Raw genomic sequence first — 16,047 nt, 5'->3', positions numbered from 1 at the left:
CATTACCCAGAAAGGCACCAAAGTGATCGGTTTCAGGCGCAGATGTGTTATTAACACTTTAATCTCCTACATGAAGGGTACTCAATTCTTCCTGGTGACGAAGCGTCATGTATATATTTTATAACCACTGCATGGAACTGCATCCATGCAAGCACTCTGATTACCACCAGTGTATGTTAAAGAAATACTTCAGCTTCTCTTGAAGAGCTTGATTATTAACTAAAAGAGAGTTGTACTTGTTTTATAGCTCTTTCAAAGTCGAAGATTAGATACCAATCAAACTCTTCAGTGATGTGCGACCAATCAGCATCTCTTTTTCTTTAGGTTTAGGTAATAAATGACAGTTGATGATGAAACCATGAAGTGTCCTGTGAAAGACTGTTGGTAGAAAGTGCAGAAGTTCATCTCAAGTTAAAATAAAAGTAAAACTTCAGATTTCATGTATCTTAAATGAAAGAGTGAAGGTTAGATCTGAATATAAGAAGGCTGTTGTCTACAAAATTTTAAGCACTTATGATATCTTACGATATATGACGACTAAAAGTCATAAAACAAAGAAGAGAATGTATCAGTTTTGCGGGAGCATAAGTGGAATGGATTGTTGATCCATTAAATTATATAAAATTAAATTTCTACGATCAAGTCGCTTGTAGAAAACATTAAACTCTTAACTCAAACATTGTTTGAGTTAAGATTTCATAAGTTATAGCACGCTTAGGTTACCTGTTGAAGGATTAGCTCTTGTTGAATACAACGCATCTAGGCTTATCTATCTTGAATTTAACGTTTGTAGGTTACAGCGTACCTAACTTGACTGGTCTCGGTTTAACGTTTGTAGGTTGTAGTGAACGGTAGTAGGTTATGTTGACGTGTCGTAAGTTTAGCTCTCGTAGGTAACAGCGTGTATTGATACTTATGTTGGTGTTTATAAAGTATAACTTTTAAATAACCAAAAGAGAGTGTTTTACACAATTTTAGGTTCGGAAATCTTGAAAAGTTTAGTTTATGGTAGTATTCTTTCGTGGAATAATTAAGACAACTAAAAAACATAACAGGTTACGTTATCCGCTTTTTGAAAAAATCTTATTTGTTATTATACTGTGACGAAAACAAAAAATTATTAAATTTTAATTAACATCTGAAGAAAATACAGATTTTTGAAAAATTAAAAAAGTATTTAAAATTATCACAGTGATACATTCAAATAACATTTCGTTTTTAAGAAAAAAAAATTAATTTACGATATAATATATACTCAAACATGACAAAAAAAAGTGCTTTTTTTCATTTTTAGATTATGATATCTCAGAAACCTGATGTCGTAGAGAAATTCTAAGGTTGGATTTGGATTCAGTATATCAAAAACTTTCAAAATATGTTGTAAGTATCCTTGCGATAATCTAAACTGCTTATTTTGTATACCTGAATAAAAATACTATTAATAAAAAAACTTAATTTTCTTTTTTAAAAGTAAAGGTGGCTACTCTTACAATTGAAATGAATGCTTTTTTTAATCTTTTTTTATTCTTTAACTTTTAGCGTTGGTTTTACTGAGCTATCTTTATTTATTTCTGAAATATTTGAAGAAAACCGTTTTTGGTGGTTAAATTTTGGAATGAATTTCACCCCCTAAGATTGCATATGAGCCCGTATAAAAAATATATATGTCTTATTTTTCAGTGTAATATAGCATATTGCAATATCATCCAAATCGACAACATACACTTAGGGTACTTTTCTTATCATAGTGAGCATATGTGGCTCGGTGGATCGTTCACCGAGTTTTTCTTTTCTCTTTCAATGCAATCACGAAAATTATACATATGTATACATATATACACTATAACGAATTTAAATTTCATTCGTTATGTCTCCCCCCCTTATGTATTAATATATATATATATATATATTGCAACGGTAGTCGATTCAATTAATCGCACCGTTCGCGATTCTGAATTTCGCGCGTTAGTTCTAAGTATTGAGAGAGAGAGGGGGCGCGCGATCTTTCAAATTAGCAGTTACGTCTCAGCTGTTGTGACAAGTAGATATCGCCGAAGTTATTTGCACTGTTTTTTTCTCGCCGACTAATAATTACTGGTCCATAATAATTACGCGCGTGAGTGCAACAACGAGACCTACAGATTGCAGCGTTTTGGTAGCAGCAGATTTGCAGCTGATAGGTGGTACGAGGCAGCACAGTTGATAACCTGGGACCGGAGGCAGTTGATATTTTGCTGACATCAACAATTACGGCTGATCACCGTAATTGCACCGCAGGGTAGGTGCACCTCCCTTTATTATCGCGTGTCAAAATATATTTATTATTTTGCTCAGCCGCGTTAGCGTTGATAATTTTGTATTCGCGCCGAGCGTTAGATCGCGCCAATATTCGAATCTTCTCTCTCTCTCTTTCTCACCGGAAAATTATTTAATTGTAAATCCTATTCGCGTGCGTCAGTCTTTCGGCCCGACAAAGACTGTATAGATTTTTTATGAATAAACTTTGTTAACTTATTCGCCGATTTCGTCATATGATTTTCCTAATAGTTTAAGAAATTGAAATAGGCTTAGGTGTTAATCCTATTACGCCTAGGGGATTAAGCGGAGAAGGAGTAAAGTCGCTCACACTTCAAACTCATCGAGTGTCACGATACATGTGACTTAAGGTGAGTTCAATTCCGTTTGATAGAAGACAACAAAGAGAAATCATCTGACGTTAAAGCGAATACACGTACTTACATACGTGATTAACGGAGCGGCGATTTGCTCTGCATCGTGGGAGTTTGCTTATAAATAAATTTCCCATTTTTGCAAGATATCCCCCCCGTTACAATATATATATATATATATATTATACTATATTATACTATATTATACTATATTATACTTAATATATATAGCAGCAGCCGACGCAGCTGAAAGGTGAGAGTCGCGTTAGAGAAAAAGAGAGAGATCGAAATGCCCTAACATACGTCGCATAGAGAGCGTTTCGATAGATCAGGACGCGCGCGACTTGTAAGACTAAGGGAAAGAAGGGACACCATGAGCGGCAATTAGCTGATGGACCTGAGGCCGACAACACGTGTCTCTCCTCGCGCGGATAACTTTAGCCTTTTTTTTTATTGTACGGCAGTGCCTTGTACGGACTTAGCCAAGAAACCTGTCAAGAAAGCCAGCGAGGAGATTTGGTGTAGATACTAGGGCATCGATATTTATAAAGGGCATACCCGACGAGAATGAAAGTACCATCTCGTGATTAGGCTCTCTCTCTCTCTGTTTATCCACCTTCTCTGTTTTTGCTGCGCTATTTATGTATGATGCCTTGTACCCTCTGAATATTTTCTTTTGTATAAATCCGATGTTATTTGCATTTGTTGCGTCTTTCTCAATTGTCTGAATCTTTTCCTATTTCCCAGCGGTTCAACTACGCTCGTGTATATATATTTCGCGCTTTCAGCTATGCCAATCCACGACGCTCTACGCGGGCCACAAGGCGAATATATTATAAGTGCGAGTTATGAGGCTTGGTCACACACGTGACATTGCACTTGCCTTATGGTGTTCAACTGATAATTTTTGTCGAGCAGTCAACCAAATATTTCTCTCGATTGTAACGGTGAAGGAATTATAAAACCCGTTATAACATACACACACGCACACACATATATATATATATATGAATATTATATTTATTATTTTTATTTCAGTTACCAGATCAGACTGATATTGAAGTTCCAATAAAGGAAAAAAAATTTAAAGGATATTTCAAAATAGCTCGACATTATGGATGGGCATTGAATGAAACGTTTAAACAAGGATTTCAAGCAGTTGTTGTCGTTGAAGGTAAACATGGTTTAAAAATATAAGTTTATTATTTATTATTACTTTATTATTATTGATAATAATTTTCAACCTTTTCTGTCAATATTATTCATTTTATTTATGAATGAAATTTTTAGTCAGATATTGCTAGTATTGTTCATTAGAGATGATTTAATGTTCTTCAGAATTTTTATTCTGTAATAAAGTTACTAAGTTACGATAAAAAACAGCTTTGTCAACACTCGATATCACTTATGACCTTTGATTACCTGTAAATTTCAAAACTGATACTTTTTCTTGGAAAATATTTTTTCTTCAAATTGAATATTTTGTGAATGGCTTACATTATCAATGGAATTTGAAATACATAACTTTTTAACCATAGATTGTGTATATGTTAATAAAAAAAATGTAGCCGCATTTTCATATCATCATTAAAGTATTTTTAAAATGTAAGGCCGTGTCACCAAGTTAATTCCTTAAAAATATATTAAAAACTATTACTTCTCTATCAACAAATGATTTACTAGTTTATTATTGATCTATTTCGATCAACCTATGTTAGATAAATGAATATTAAATTGTAATTTGAACTTCAAATTTCCTGGATTATTAAATTTTTCAAGATATACGTCCATATAGCCATTTATACCATACAAAAACATTGAAGTTAAATAATATAATTTCTCAAATGAAGATTTATTTTTTTATCAGGCTACCTAAAAACTAAATGCATCCAATGGTTGTATTTTACCCGTAGCTTCTTTTGAAATAATTTTTAAATTCATTTCTTTATTAATAGATTTTACATTTTGTATAGGCAAAGAACAGTGCCCACTTCATGAGTATCGTAAGTCAATATTAAGCTTGATAAGCCAACGTTCGCTAAGTATATTTCTTTAAACTATTCCTCAAAATTATCTAAAATTAGAGATTTCAAATATTTGAAATACCACGAACAAGAAATTAATACAATTAATATGTAATATGATAAAGGATATACTTAATTACCAATTTTCAAGTGTATTTAAATAACGACGCAGGGTGCTCGCAAGTTGCACACACTATTACTCGTCATACAATTTGTCATAAATTTTATTTGAAACGTCCTCCGATACAATAATATAAAAGTAACCTACTAACATACCTTTAATAATTACCTGATACACACTTATAATTCACATACAGTAATTTACTACACATATACCAACTCAAGATTAAGACTAATACGCATACATATTTATTTATTTATTTTTTTATTACAATTTGCACAATCGTTAGAAAAAAACCTAGCATATATTACTCATCACGTTCTTCAATAATCTCTACTTCTCGAAGGGTAGAAAATCTCCTCTCCACACAATGTTGATCTACACTGGATCAGCTCTTCACCGATATTCCCACGCTTGCATGTAGTTACACAACCCCTTCTTTGTTAAAGATGAAACCGTAGCAATACCTTCTTTCACTAAACTATTTCAAATCACTTGCTTTACTGTTTCGTCTAGACTAACGAATTTTTTTTTCTCTTTTTCTTGTCGCACTTATATTTTCTAATTCCCTACTCCATTTTTTTGTTTTTATATCCCTAGATAATTAACATTTTACAATCAACTACCTACTCTAATCACACAAGGAAAACTTTTACACACACCTGGCCTAGTACTGCAAGCGACGTTCCCTGTGCTATAGTCTGCAGCATTAAAAATTTCCCCACGTTAATTAAAAAAAAATTTAATAATTTCAAGTTAATTATCAAGCTTACATCAAGTGCTAATCGTCAATACTATGACAAAGAATGTTACTAATCAGTCGACTCCTTTAAGATATATTTATATACTTTTGTAACGACAAACATGCTTATTTAACTATGATTAGTGCTTATTTTGCGCTAATTGTCGGCTCAAAGTTTTCAACACATAATTGTCCTGTTGAATTTACTGCCACTTCTACTTTATTGGCTGTTTCTAAATGATGTGGTAACATATTTTCGTAAACATGGACTCTCTTAGCGGGCGTTTGAGGTATTTCATAAAACGGTAGCCTTGAAAAATTGTATCAAAATCCGGTATCTAATCTTGACATTAGTATGAATGCTTCACTTACCGCAGTGCTCTTTTCTTTTTTGCCTTTTGCTGAAATAACGATATACTACCAATACAATTAGAGAGCTCGTGATTAAACATATACTTGCAACACCGATACACATAAAGTTCCTAAGTGATATGTCAATTATTTTTATTTCCACCTTTGTTGCCGAATTACTGATTAGCTTTATGTCGTCCTTAGCCGTACTCGCTAACAATTGATCAGCTTTTAAAAGAATTAGTCGAATCGGTGGAATAACTAGATTTTTTATTACTTGATTACCTGCCGCGCCTCTATAAATTTTTCCGTCGGCCCATAAGTTGCATGATCTTAGGAGTTCAATTACGCCAGAAGAAAGTTTTAGAATTGATACTAATTTGTTTGTGCATTTAATTTTTAATGAATCATATTCTCGCGTGGAAAATAACTAGAGATATCTGATAGCAGTTTTGATTAAAAAATAATTTTCGTATAATGTTTTGATTTTTGGTTTTATTAGGATATTAAACTTGTAAGATGTTTTAATATTTTCTATTAACTCAAAGCTAAATATTTTATAATACTTTACTATATTACATGATTCAAACGCCATTCTGCTCATAAAGAAATGCGAGCTATTACTTTCTGACACTACAATGTAATCATTCTGTGGTTCAATATATGCAGTGATTGACTTATTTGTCTTAGATTGTTGGAGTACGGGGAAAGATATATTTTTCTATACAATAAACTGTTCCGCATCTATGAAGGATAGCACTATTTCGGCTATTGACACCTTTTCATACATCATAAAATGTAGTTGTGCTATGTCGGCGATATTTGCTGTATTAATACTACTTGGTTTAACTATGGACTTTAGAAATGATGTCTTTTCAATTTCATACACTACTGCTTGTACCGTCTGCATAGCCAATAAGTATTTATTATATCTAAACATTTCCACTATTAAAAACATGATTTCTTTCTCTTCATGCTGTATTTCTTTAATAAGTAAAATTGCTTTGTGAAAATTAGCAGCAAAGTTTTTGTCTGTTACGTTCGAATTCTGTTCTAGTAATTGCAGGTAGTCGGTTTTTAAGTTTACTGATTTAATTTGTTTTTCTAAACCATTGTCATAGAAATAAGTTTTCGGGTTTTCATCTATTATATAAGATAGATCGATTATACGCATGTTAATTACTCTTTCTATAACTTTTTACTGTTACTTAATGCGTAACTATTTTGAAATGATAAAGCTTTTCCTCTCTCCTTAATTTTGTTAACATGCAACATGTTAACAAGACGATTCAGGAAATCGTCTACGCGTTGAATATCTTTCATTTGTTCTTTAACATGCTAGATTATCGAACTTGCTTCTACATAAGAAATGTTATTTTGTAATACAATATTATTTAGACTAGTCATTTCATTTGAAAGCACTTTGTTCCAAGTAAATATGTGCTGCAGGTCAACGATTGTTAGTAAACTCCAATTTTTCCGAGTAAAAGCTATACGTTCAATTTTATGAAAGGCAATATCTGGATTGTCTTCGATCAGATGTACAACGGAGGTTTCTTCTCATCCTCTGACTGCCGTAAATCCGATAAGAAAACAAGCAAATTACAGTTTTTTTCATCTTGAACGGTATTTTGATTGTAATGAAAACTGTAATACGATACAAATTACAATTATTATTTAATAACTTATACCATTATTGTAAGACTATAGGACCACTAAGATCAACTACACCGTCGTTAATCACGGCTTAACTTAGATCATGTATTGCTCCGAAACATTTTTCACACTTATTACAATTTTCGTAAGTAAGCAATACTGTTCTACAAATTTTACATAATGGATCTAACACATTTTGTTTATAATGAATGACGTGTAAATTTCTTTTCTTTGTGTAACGATTAAAAGGATCGATAAATATTGATATAACACGACACACACATTACATATTTATAGCCTTTTTATTACATGGAACAAAAATATTTTAAAGAAAAAGAAGCAAAGGGCTGAAAATTTATCTTAATGGATTAATTGTTCAATATGTTATGTTTACCAACTTTTCTAATTTTCTTAGATTATTGCTAATCTGTTCAGCGTGCATAATCGCCTGATGTAATGAACTATAAAATTCGTATTGACAAATATATCGCTTTAGGTCTTTGCTCAGGTATTCTACAAAACACATTGTTGCTAACTGTTCTCTCTCTTCCATAGTATCTGTTACTTTGTCTAATTGTAACTGAGCTAAAACTAAGCCCTATAGCCTTATATAATTTTAATAAGCTTATTGCTCTTTTTCCAAATTTATAAGTTGATTTGTTACTCGTTTGAGATATACTTATTAATTTCATCTTTATGCAAAATAAATCCTTCAAAAATTCAATTTTTTCTATATTATTTATAATGAAATATGATCAAGCAATGAACTGAATATAATTATTTGTCGACATGTATACGCTTGTTACATTATTGCAAAAAAATTTAATTTCACATTAATCTTTACTCTTCCGTATCTGTGCAAGCGCGTTTTTTCTGCGATGGAATTAATGGAATGCAAGGGTCTTGTAATACGGGATAGAGTTTAGTATCCACAAAGCGGTTTACTATATGTTGCGTGTTCGGTTTAAAGGTACACTTAATAACTTTCATTTTTAGTGATGGTGTGTCCGGGGAGCTCGAAGAAGTTGGATAATTTGGAGGGGAATTGAGTTGTTCCTGTTGGCCACTGATCCCTGCTCCATATTGTTTTGATTCTTATCTCGTTCCCCGTTCTTCCGTAGGAGTCCGAGCTAGATGGACAAGTAAATTAGTCAGTAAATTTCCCACTGCACCTATTATTTTAATAGACCATTCAAAAAGCGGGTAGAGCGCGTACTCATGAATAATTGTATCGAATATAAACTTTATCACGCAAAAAAGCATAATTACGGAAATAATGCCTGCGCTTACTGAGCTAAAACTCATAAATCTTTCCCATAATTTTAACTATGCAGATTCAGCTAATTTTTCAAGCACTTTTTCATCGAGCATATGATAGAACGATAATTCTGTTCCGGGATGTCCGTTCAATGATACACTCTTTGCTACCTTATCAAAAATTGCGGCCTGTTTATTTGGAAACATGATATAACTTTTTAACTTTCCAATATCCGACAAACTATAAATTCCGCTGTTTGTTATATCGATGGGTGCTAAAGATTTCCAAGTTTGTTTTGTTTGTGGTTTTAAAATACCTGGTCCATCGCCAAAATAGGTCGGTCTCGGTAACATTTTAAACCACCCACTTCCTTCTTTAAACATTACTGGTACTGTCTCGTTGCAAGTAATCTCTGTACCGGAAAATTTTAATATATACATGCGCGATGTCATAAACATAGATCCGCCATCTTGTTCTACACGCAGTTCTTGATAGTACGACGAAAAGTTTCTTGTGCACACTTCTACAGGTAAGCTCTTAATTATATGAATGACTTCGCCTGCTAGTAGACTCATATAGCTTGGTCTGTTCATCAAATAATAGGATAATAAATTCGGACTAACTGTTGCGATATTTAGTGCATTCATTATGACTTTCTTTTCTAACTCACACTGTTGATATAAAACTTCATAATATAATTTTTGGAGACTTTTTCTTATATGTTTCTCAAAACAACAGTATTTTTGCATTAAAGTATGCAAATAAATGAATATTCATAATATTTTTATGTTTCCTTGCCGGAAAGGTACGTTTATTTTCATCTTCAAGGATAAAAATTCTCGAATGTTCCGTTCTAGTTAAAACAAACCCGCATTTAGGTAATGCTCCTAGATCCTTAAATGCGAAGGATACTCGTTGTATGTCTAATACGTATAATGTTCGCTTTACGCTACCGTGTTTCATTACTTTTTCTATGTATCCGGTGTAAAGATCTGTGAACTTGTTATCCTGACACTCGTGCATGGGGATTGAATCCCAAAAAGCGTAACCTAAAATGTTATCAACGTATTTATCGTGACTAAATTTGCAAACCATACTTGTTGATAACGTGATTTTATTATTGTCTAATGATACCGTTTCCCAATGTTCCTGTAATGAAATTTTAATGTAACCAGTTACAAAAACGTCTTGAAATTCGCCATACGGGTCATTATAATAACCCGCGTTACTACATCCACCCGTGCTACCGGCTGATCCTGCGAAGGTTGTGGCGTGCACTACTGAACTATTCACTATTAAGGATGAGAAGAGGGGATCTCCTATAGATATTGATCTGTGTACGTGCATTCTTTCGCATTCATCCCTCGATGTTTCGCGTAAAAATTTTATTCTTCTTAATCCTACATCCATATTATGATTATTATAACCGCATCTCTTTGCATCTCTCTCTATTTCTACTTTACAATAACGCACTCGAACCGACGTGAACTCATTGAGTTGCAATAATGTTACTTCTACCCGCGGTAGTTGTAATTGCTGATGGGAATTCACAGTCGGCTATATCTACTAAAGAAAAAGATGTACTATTTAAGAACTTCTGTGCGCAATCATAAGCAATGTTGACCGTCGTCTTGGTAACAACTCCCAAGATCAGTAGGCAATTTAGAAGACTCATCATCTGTAAACAGCAAATTTAAATTATTCCTTAATAGATCTTAGTCAGAACATGTAATTAGCGTGACCGTCTATTATATTTTTACAAAACAATTATTCCATTGGCCTTATGTGTGATATGCATAAGTGGTTGCTATGTACAATTTTGCTGTGGTTCTTGCCGGTCTCAATTCGCACATTTTCGTTCGGTCATACTTCTAATACCAGGTACGGACCTGAGTATTGATCGTCAAATTTTTTTGGTTCGGGGCCGCTTCAAAGCCAAATATAATCATTCGCCTTGATTTCTCTGGGATTGATTTTTCTATCATAATAATATTGTGACTTAATTTTAGCAAGCATAATTTTTTCACGAACAATTTGATGCAAGCATTCAAACGGTTAATTAATTGTGACATATAATCCGTATATGTAGGCAATAGATCTTCTGGTTGCGAACATAAGTTCATACGGAGTATAATGCTTAGCCCCGTAGCTGCTAGTATTACAATCAAACATTGCCATTTCAATAAATTAATCCCAATCTTCAAATTTATTTGTAAAAACTTTTAAATACTTATTTAACGAAGAGTGCTGTCTCTCTTTTACTCTATTAGATTCGGAATGAAACGCGTTTGTGCGAAGTTTTTTAATGCGAAACCTTTTTACAACTCTTTTTTTTTATTTTGACAAAAAATTTTGTCCATAGTCAGTAAGCAAGCCGTTCAGTACTCCGAATACACAGACCAAACGTTTAATAAAAGCGTCTGCTACAGTGATAGCTGTTTGATCTGGTATTGGAATACCTATAGCGAAACGTGTAAACATGCGCTGAAATGTGTAACGAAAGGGTCTAGCCGTATAAAATGGTCAAAACTGCCCCGACGGCATAAAAAACACTCATTATGCCGTCATGTTCCTCCTCGAAAATTATCCTTCGGAACCGATTTTTAGATTTTAAATCTCATTTTTCGGCCCTCTAGACCGTAAAGCGTCATTTTCAATTTTCCGACGATATCTTGGTCAATTTTTGAGCTAGAAAAAATTTCTTTTTTAAATTGTAGAGTTTTTTAAACCCTACCAAGTGATATGATACAAAAAATGTTTGGCACGCAATTCAAATCTTTACAGGTGTTCGAAATTTTTTAAATTCAATATTTTAAAAACAAAAAAACACTCATTTCTGAAAAAAATATATATTGTGTATTTGTAGCTCAGAAATGTCCGTGAATTTTTCCAGATTTTTAAAAGTGATGGAACGACCTCAAAAAAAAAAAAATAAAAACCAATAAAAAATACAGTTTTTTGACTCTAGAGCCTTTTAGGTTGAACCTACGATAAAATAAATATCACCACTGTATTCTACGGGAAAAACATACATTGATAACATATATAATATGTGTTACAATATTTCAATAATGACAGTGGGCTATAATAAACTTAATACGCGCGTTAGGCACACTGTGCACTAAGGTAGAGTTTAATAATTTTTATTCATATTTATCATTTGGGTCGAGTGAAGCAACCTTCTAGGGGTCTTAAAAATCTTTTGGAAGGTTTGGAAGCCTTACAATCGATTTAACACGTACCTCAATAACGCACCTGAATGAAACACTCCTAGGAAAAATGTATTGAGGAAAATAGTCCTTGATGTATTGAGAAGTCCTCGTGGGGCTTGGAGGTACGAATTGGTCAACACTGGTGCCGTTAAGCCGTGGAATATCCCGTTTATAAGACGCTGAAATTCTCGCATTCCAAGATGCAAGTGGCCAGGCCAAGGATCGAGGAACTCACGTTACTATAGAGCATAGACGCCTGTTCGTCCGGTTGGTTCAAAAAAACTTGTTGATACAGAAGAAGAAGCCGCAAACCTTTCCGAATATTTCACGACTACAGTAGTAGTGGATGATTTTCTCAAAATGCAGTGGTATGGCACGTATTGCAAATTCAAAGATTAGAAAACTTGCACAAGTTCCTCAAACAGACAGTCAATCATCTACATCATCATCAGATCCGCCTTCTCAACCTTCTACAAAGGATCCAGAACATAAACCAGAGAAATCATTGCCTGATAAAGAAGAAGAAGAAATAGAGAAAATTGAGTTGCCTTACGGGAGAGTAATTTCAACGCACAATTGTTGTTTTTGTGGAAAAAAATCTGGGTTTGTTGTTGTACCTCTTGAAGCACGCCATCATGTTTTTTTGAGAGACAAATCTTCATCTCTGAAGGAAACAGATGTTGCAAGAGTCATCTGATAAAAAAAAAATTCTTTGCAGATGAGATAAAAAATTTGACTGTCGTTTCCCATTCATCCTTAGTCACTGTCAAAGACATAACAAAATTATTTGAAGCTATGACTATAACTTCGGACAGAGAGCTGCATGAACGAATTGGTTTTGCTATCTCTGAAGAAAGAATTCAAACTTTCACTGGACTGCAATGGGATCATCTGATTCACTTACGTGAAATGATGACTTCTTTGAGAAATTCGGATAAACGTTCGGTCACACAAGCTCTCGTAATTTTGTTATTCAAACTGCATACTGGAAATTCTAATCAAATGATGTGCTCTATTCTTGGTCTGGATCGACATGAGCGAGTATTTGATTTTTCGAAATCCATTTTGACCTCTTTTGAAAGCGACGTATTACCTTCTCGCTTCGGTCTGAAAGCTGTTAATACAGATAAATTAATTCGAAATCATTCAACGATCCTTCTGAAGAAACTTCACAATGTAAGTGAAGATAATCTTGCTGTAGTTGGTGATGAAACATACTTAAAACACCAAAAAGCTCGAACAATGAGTATCAAAGAAAGTCTTATTCAGGACATAAGAAATTACCTCTTTGTAAACCATTCACTATTTGCACTACTGATGGTTACGTAGTTGACGTGTTAGGGCCATTCAATGCTAAGGATAACGATGCCAAGATATTGGAACAAGAATTAAACAAGATTGATAGTGACTTAAAAAAACTTATGTGCAGAGAGGACGTTTTTGAACTTGACCGAGATTTCGTGACGTGTGCCGTTATTGGAACAACAGAAGTATCGTGTGCTCATGCCATCTCTAAAAAAACTAGGACAAAAGCAGTTGATAGATGAAGAAACATATAAGTCTTGCCGAGTAACAATGATTAGGTGGGTCATGGAAGCTGTACACGGTGCTGTAGCACAGAAATACAAATTTTTTCACCAACAACTAGACAATCGCTGGTCTCTACTGCAAGATAGTTTGCTTTCTAATTAATGAATTTGGAAAACCGCTGATCTCTAAGGCTTCAGCAAATGAGGCTGTATTCAAACAGATAGTTTCAAAAAATATCATGGAAAACACATTAGCTACAGAAGCAGAGACCGGAAGATGGAGTCGTAGAACAAGCAAATTCAAAAAATTGAGTTCACGTGACGTTGATGACTTTCCCGAACTAACTAAATAAGACCTGATAACATTGTTCACTGGAACTTATCAGCTGAAGCGAGCAATTTCTTATTTAGCTGAAATGAGAGACGCTAATAATGCGATAGATTTGTAGTATCATAAGGAATCTAGTAATATTCTCAAATTGCGAGTAAGACCCAGGCATGTTGAAAGAAAAACTTAGAACTCTTATATAAACTACAAGCCTAAAACGATTGGCTTGGCTGGAATTAACCGATATTGCTGTGAATGTGCTAATGGGTTGCGAACCATTGGCTGTTCCTCTAATGTGGCCGCCATTATCTATTATTTATCACATGCTCGTTAACTTTCTCGAATTTTTCGGCCTGCAGAACATCTTACAAAGATTTTCGAACACGATGGCTTTGTTCCCGTCGTAGAAGAAGATAGTGATGAGGATTAATGAGTGCTTTACAGTCATAGCTTATAAAATTGATGTACATATGTAAAATTGAAATAAGTTATAAAAGCTTTTGAACTCAAAATCAATATTATTTTGTTCAAGATTGCATTACCCCAGGAAGCCAAAATAAGACTAGTTCTATGATATCGAGCTGTTATATATTATTATCATGATATATTATTATTACAGACAAAACGGTGTGTAAGTTTCTTCCACTGAAATTCTACAACAACTCATCAATATTTTCCAAAGAATCATATGTATTTTTGATAAATTATAATTATTAGTAAATAATTTTTTTATTTTAAATATCAGATATAAGCGATAGAAGGTTTTAAGAACAAGAAAACTGATCAACAGTATGCAGCGATCCAATAACGGTCGAAATCCTCAATAATGGAGGATCAGGGAAACTTCAGGTGCGTTATTGAGGTACGTGTTGAATTGATTCTAAGGCTTCTAAACCTTCCAAAAGATTTTTAAGACCCCTAGAAGGTTGCTTCACTCGACCCAAATGATAAATATGAATAAAAATTATTAAACTCTACCTTAGTACACAGTGTGCCTAACGCGCGTATTAAGTTTGTTATAGCCCACTGTCATTATTGAAATATTGTAACACATATTATATACACTACCGTCCATAAAGATTTGCCATCCCCTTGCTGAAATCATCAAATCATCAAAACATCAATCTTTTTCAAAGATTGAACAAGACATTGAGTGATAAGTTTAAAATGATATACAGAAAGAAATATTTTATTCGTAATGTTGAACATCGTGAAAAATGGGTTAAAAATCTTACTAATATTGTGCTACCTACTGAAGTAATAGATGTTGTATCGATGGGCCCTAATTTTAATACATCTGAGTTTACAAAAAAAGATATTATTTTGACAATAAAAAATGTCGAGTATTTTTTACGAAATAAATCACATGATAATGAGGTTGGTGATGTTAATATTGTGGATGATACTGCTTCGCGGAAAAAAGGAATAACAAATAGCTATATAATCAGAGACACTATAATAAAGAATTTGAAGAGAGTTGCTAGCAATACTTTGCATGTATCGAAGTTTGAGAGGGAATTGAAACAAAAAATAGATCACACTAAGCAATTTCTTAGAGATAATGACAATATATTTTTTACAAGAGCTGATAAGGGTAATTTAACGGTTTGTTTGGAAGTTTGTGATTATAAATCAAAAATGATTGAATTATTAAATGACGTGAATACATATAAAATTGTAACTACTAAAAATGTTTTGAGATCGTTGCAGTTGAGGATTTATAAAATTCTTCGCGATTTTAATGAAAAGGGCTATTTACATTTTAAGTATAATAAATATGCTCTCACGCAAACTAACACGGTACTTTCCAAAGCTTATGGCCTTCCTAAAATTCACAAATATGGATATCCACTTAGAACTATTATTTCAACTATTAATAGCCCGGTTCATTTTTTATCTACAGTTTTAGACAAAGAAATAAAAAAATGTAACTTACGTCCACTTTCACATATTGACAATAGTTTTCAACTTTTAAAAAAACTTCAGAACATAATAGTTCCGTCAGATTATATTCTCATTTCATTAGATGTAAGCTCTTTGTTTACAAACGTTCCGTGTGATTTAGTCATTGAGAGTCTCGATAGGCGATTTAATAAGATTCACTCTGTTTCTGTGATACCTTTTACTGAAATAGTTGATACGGTAAAGTTTTTGTTT

The 16,047-nt window shown here is 33.2% G+C and overlaps 1 protein-coding gene across 3 annotated transcripts in view; it reads left to right on the top strand.

Annotated features, from left to right (window-relative positions):
• The window catches only part of LOC131666716 (alpha-1,3-mannosyl-glycoprotein 2-beta-N-acetylglucosaminyltransferase), a 651,543-nt gene that overhangs the window by 319,691 nt on the left and 315,805 nt on the right, over nt 1-16,047 (top strand). For all 3 annotated transcript variants that reach the window (XM_058939594.1, XM_058939578.1, XM_058939586.1), the window contains exon 6: nt 3,708-3,843. In XM_058939594.1, coding sequence (XP_058795577.1) covers nt 3,708-3,843 — 136 coding nt within the window. The remainder of the gene's footprint in view (nt 1-3,707; nt 3,844-16,047) is intronic.

The sequence above is a fragment of the Phymastichus coffea genome, unplaced genomic scaffold (assembly GCF_024137745.1).
Source record: "Phymastichus coffea isolate CEN01 unplaced genomic scaffold, Cenicafe_Pcof_1.1 PCOF00004, whole genome shotgun sequence".
NCBI lineage: Eukaryota > Metazoa > Arthropoda > Insecta > Hymenoptera > Eulophidae > Phymastichus > Phymastichus coffea.
Note: the sequence above shows the minus strand (reverse complement) of the source record. Positions and strands in the feature narration are given on the sequence as shown.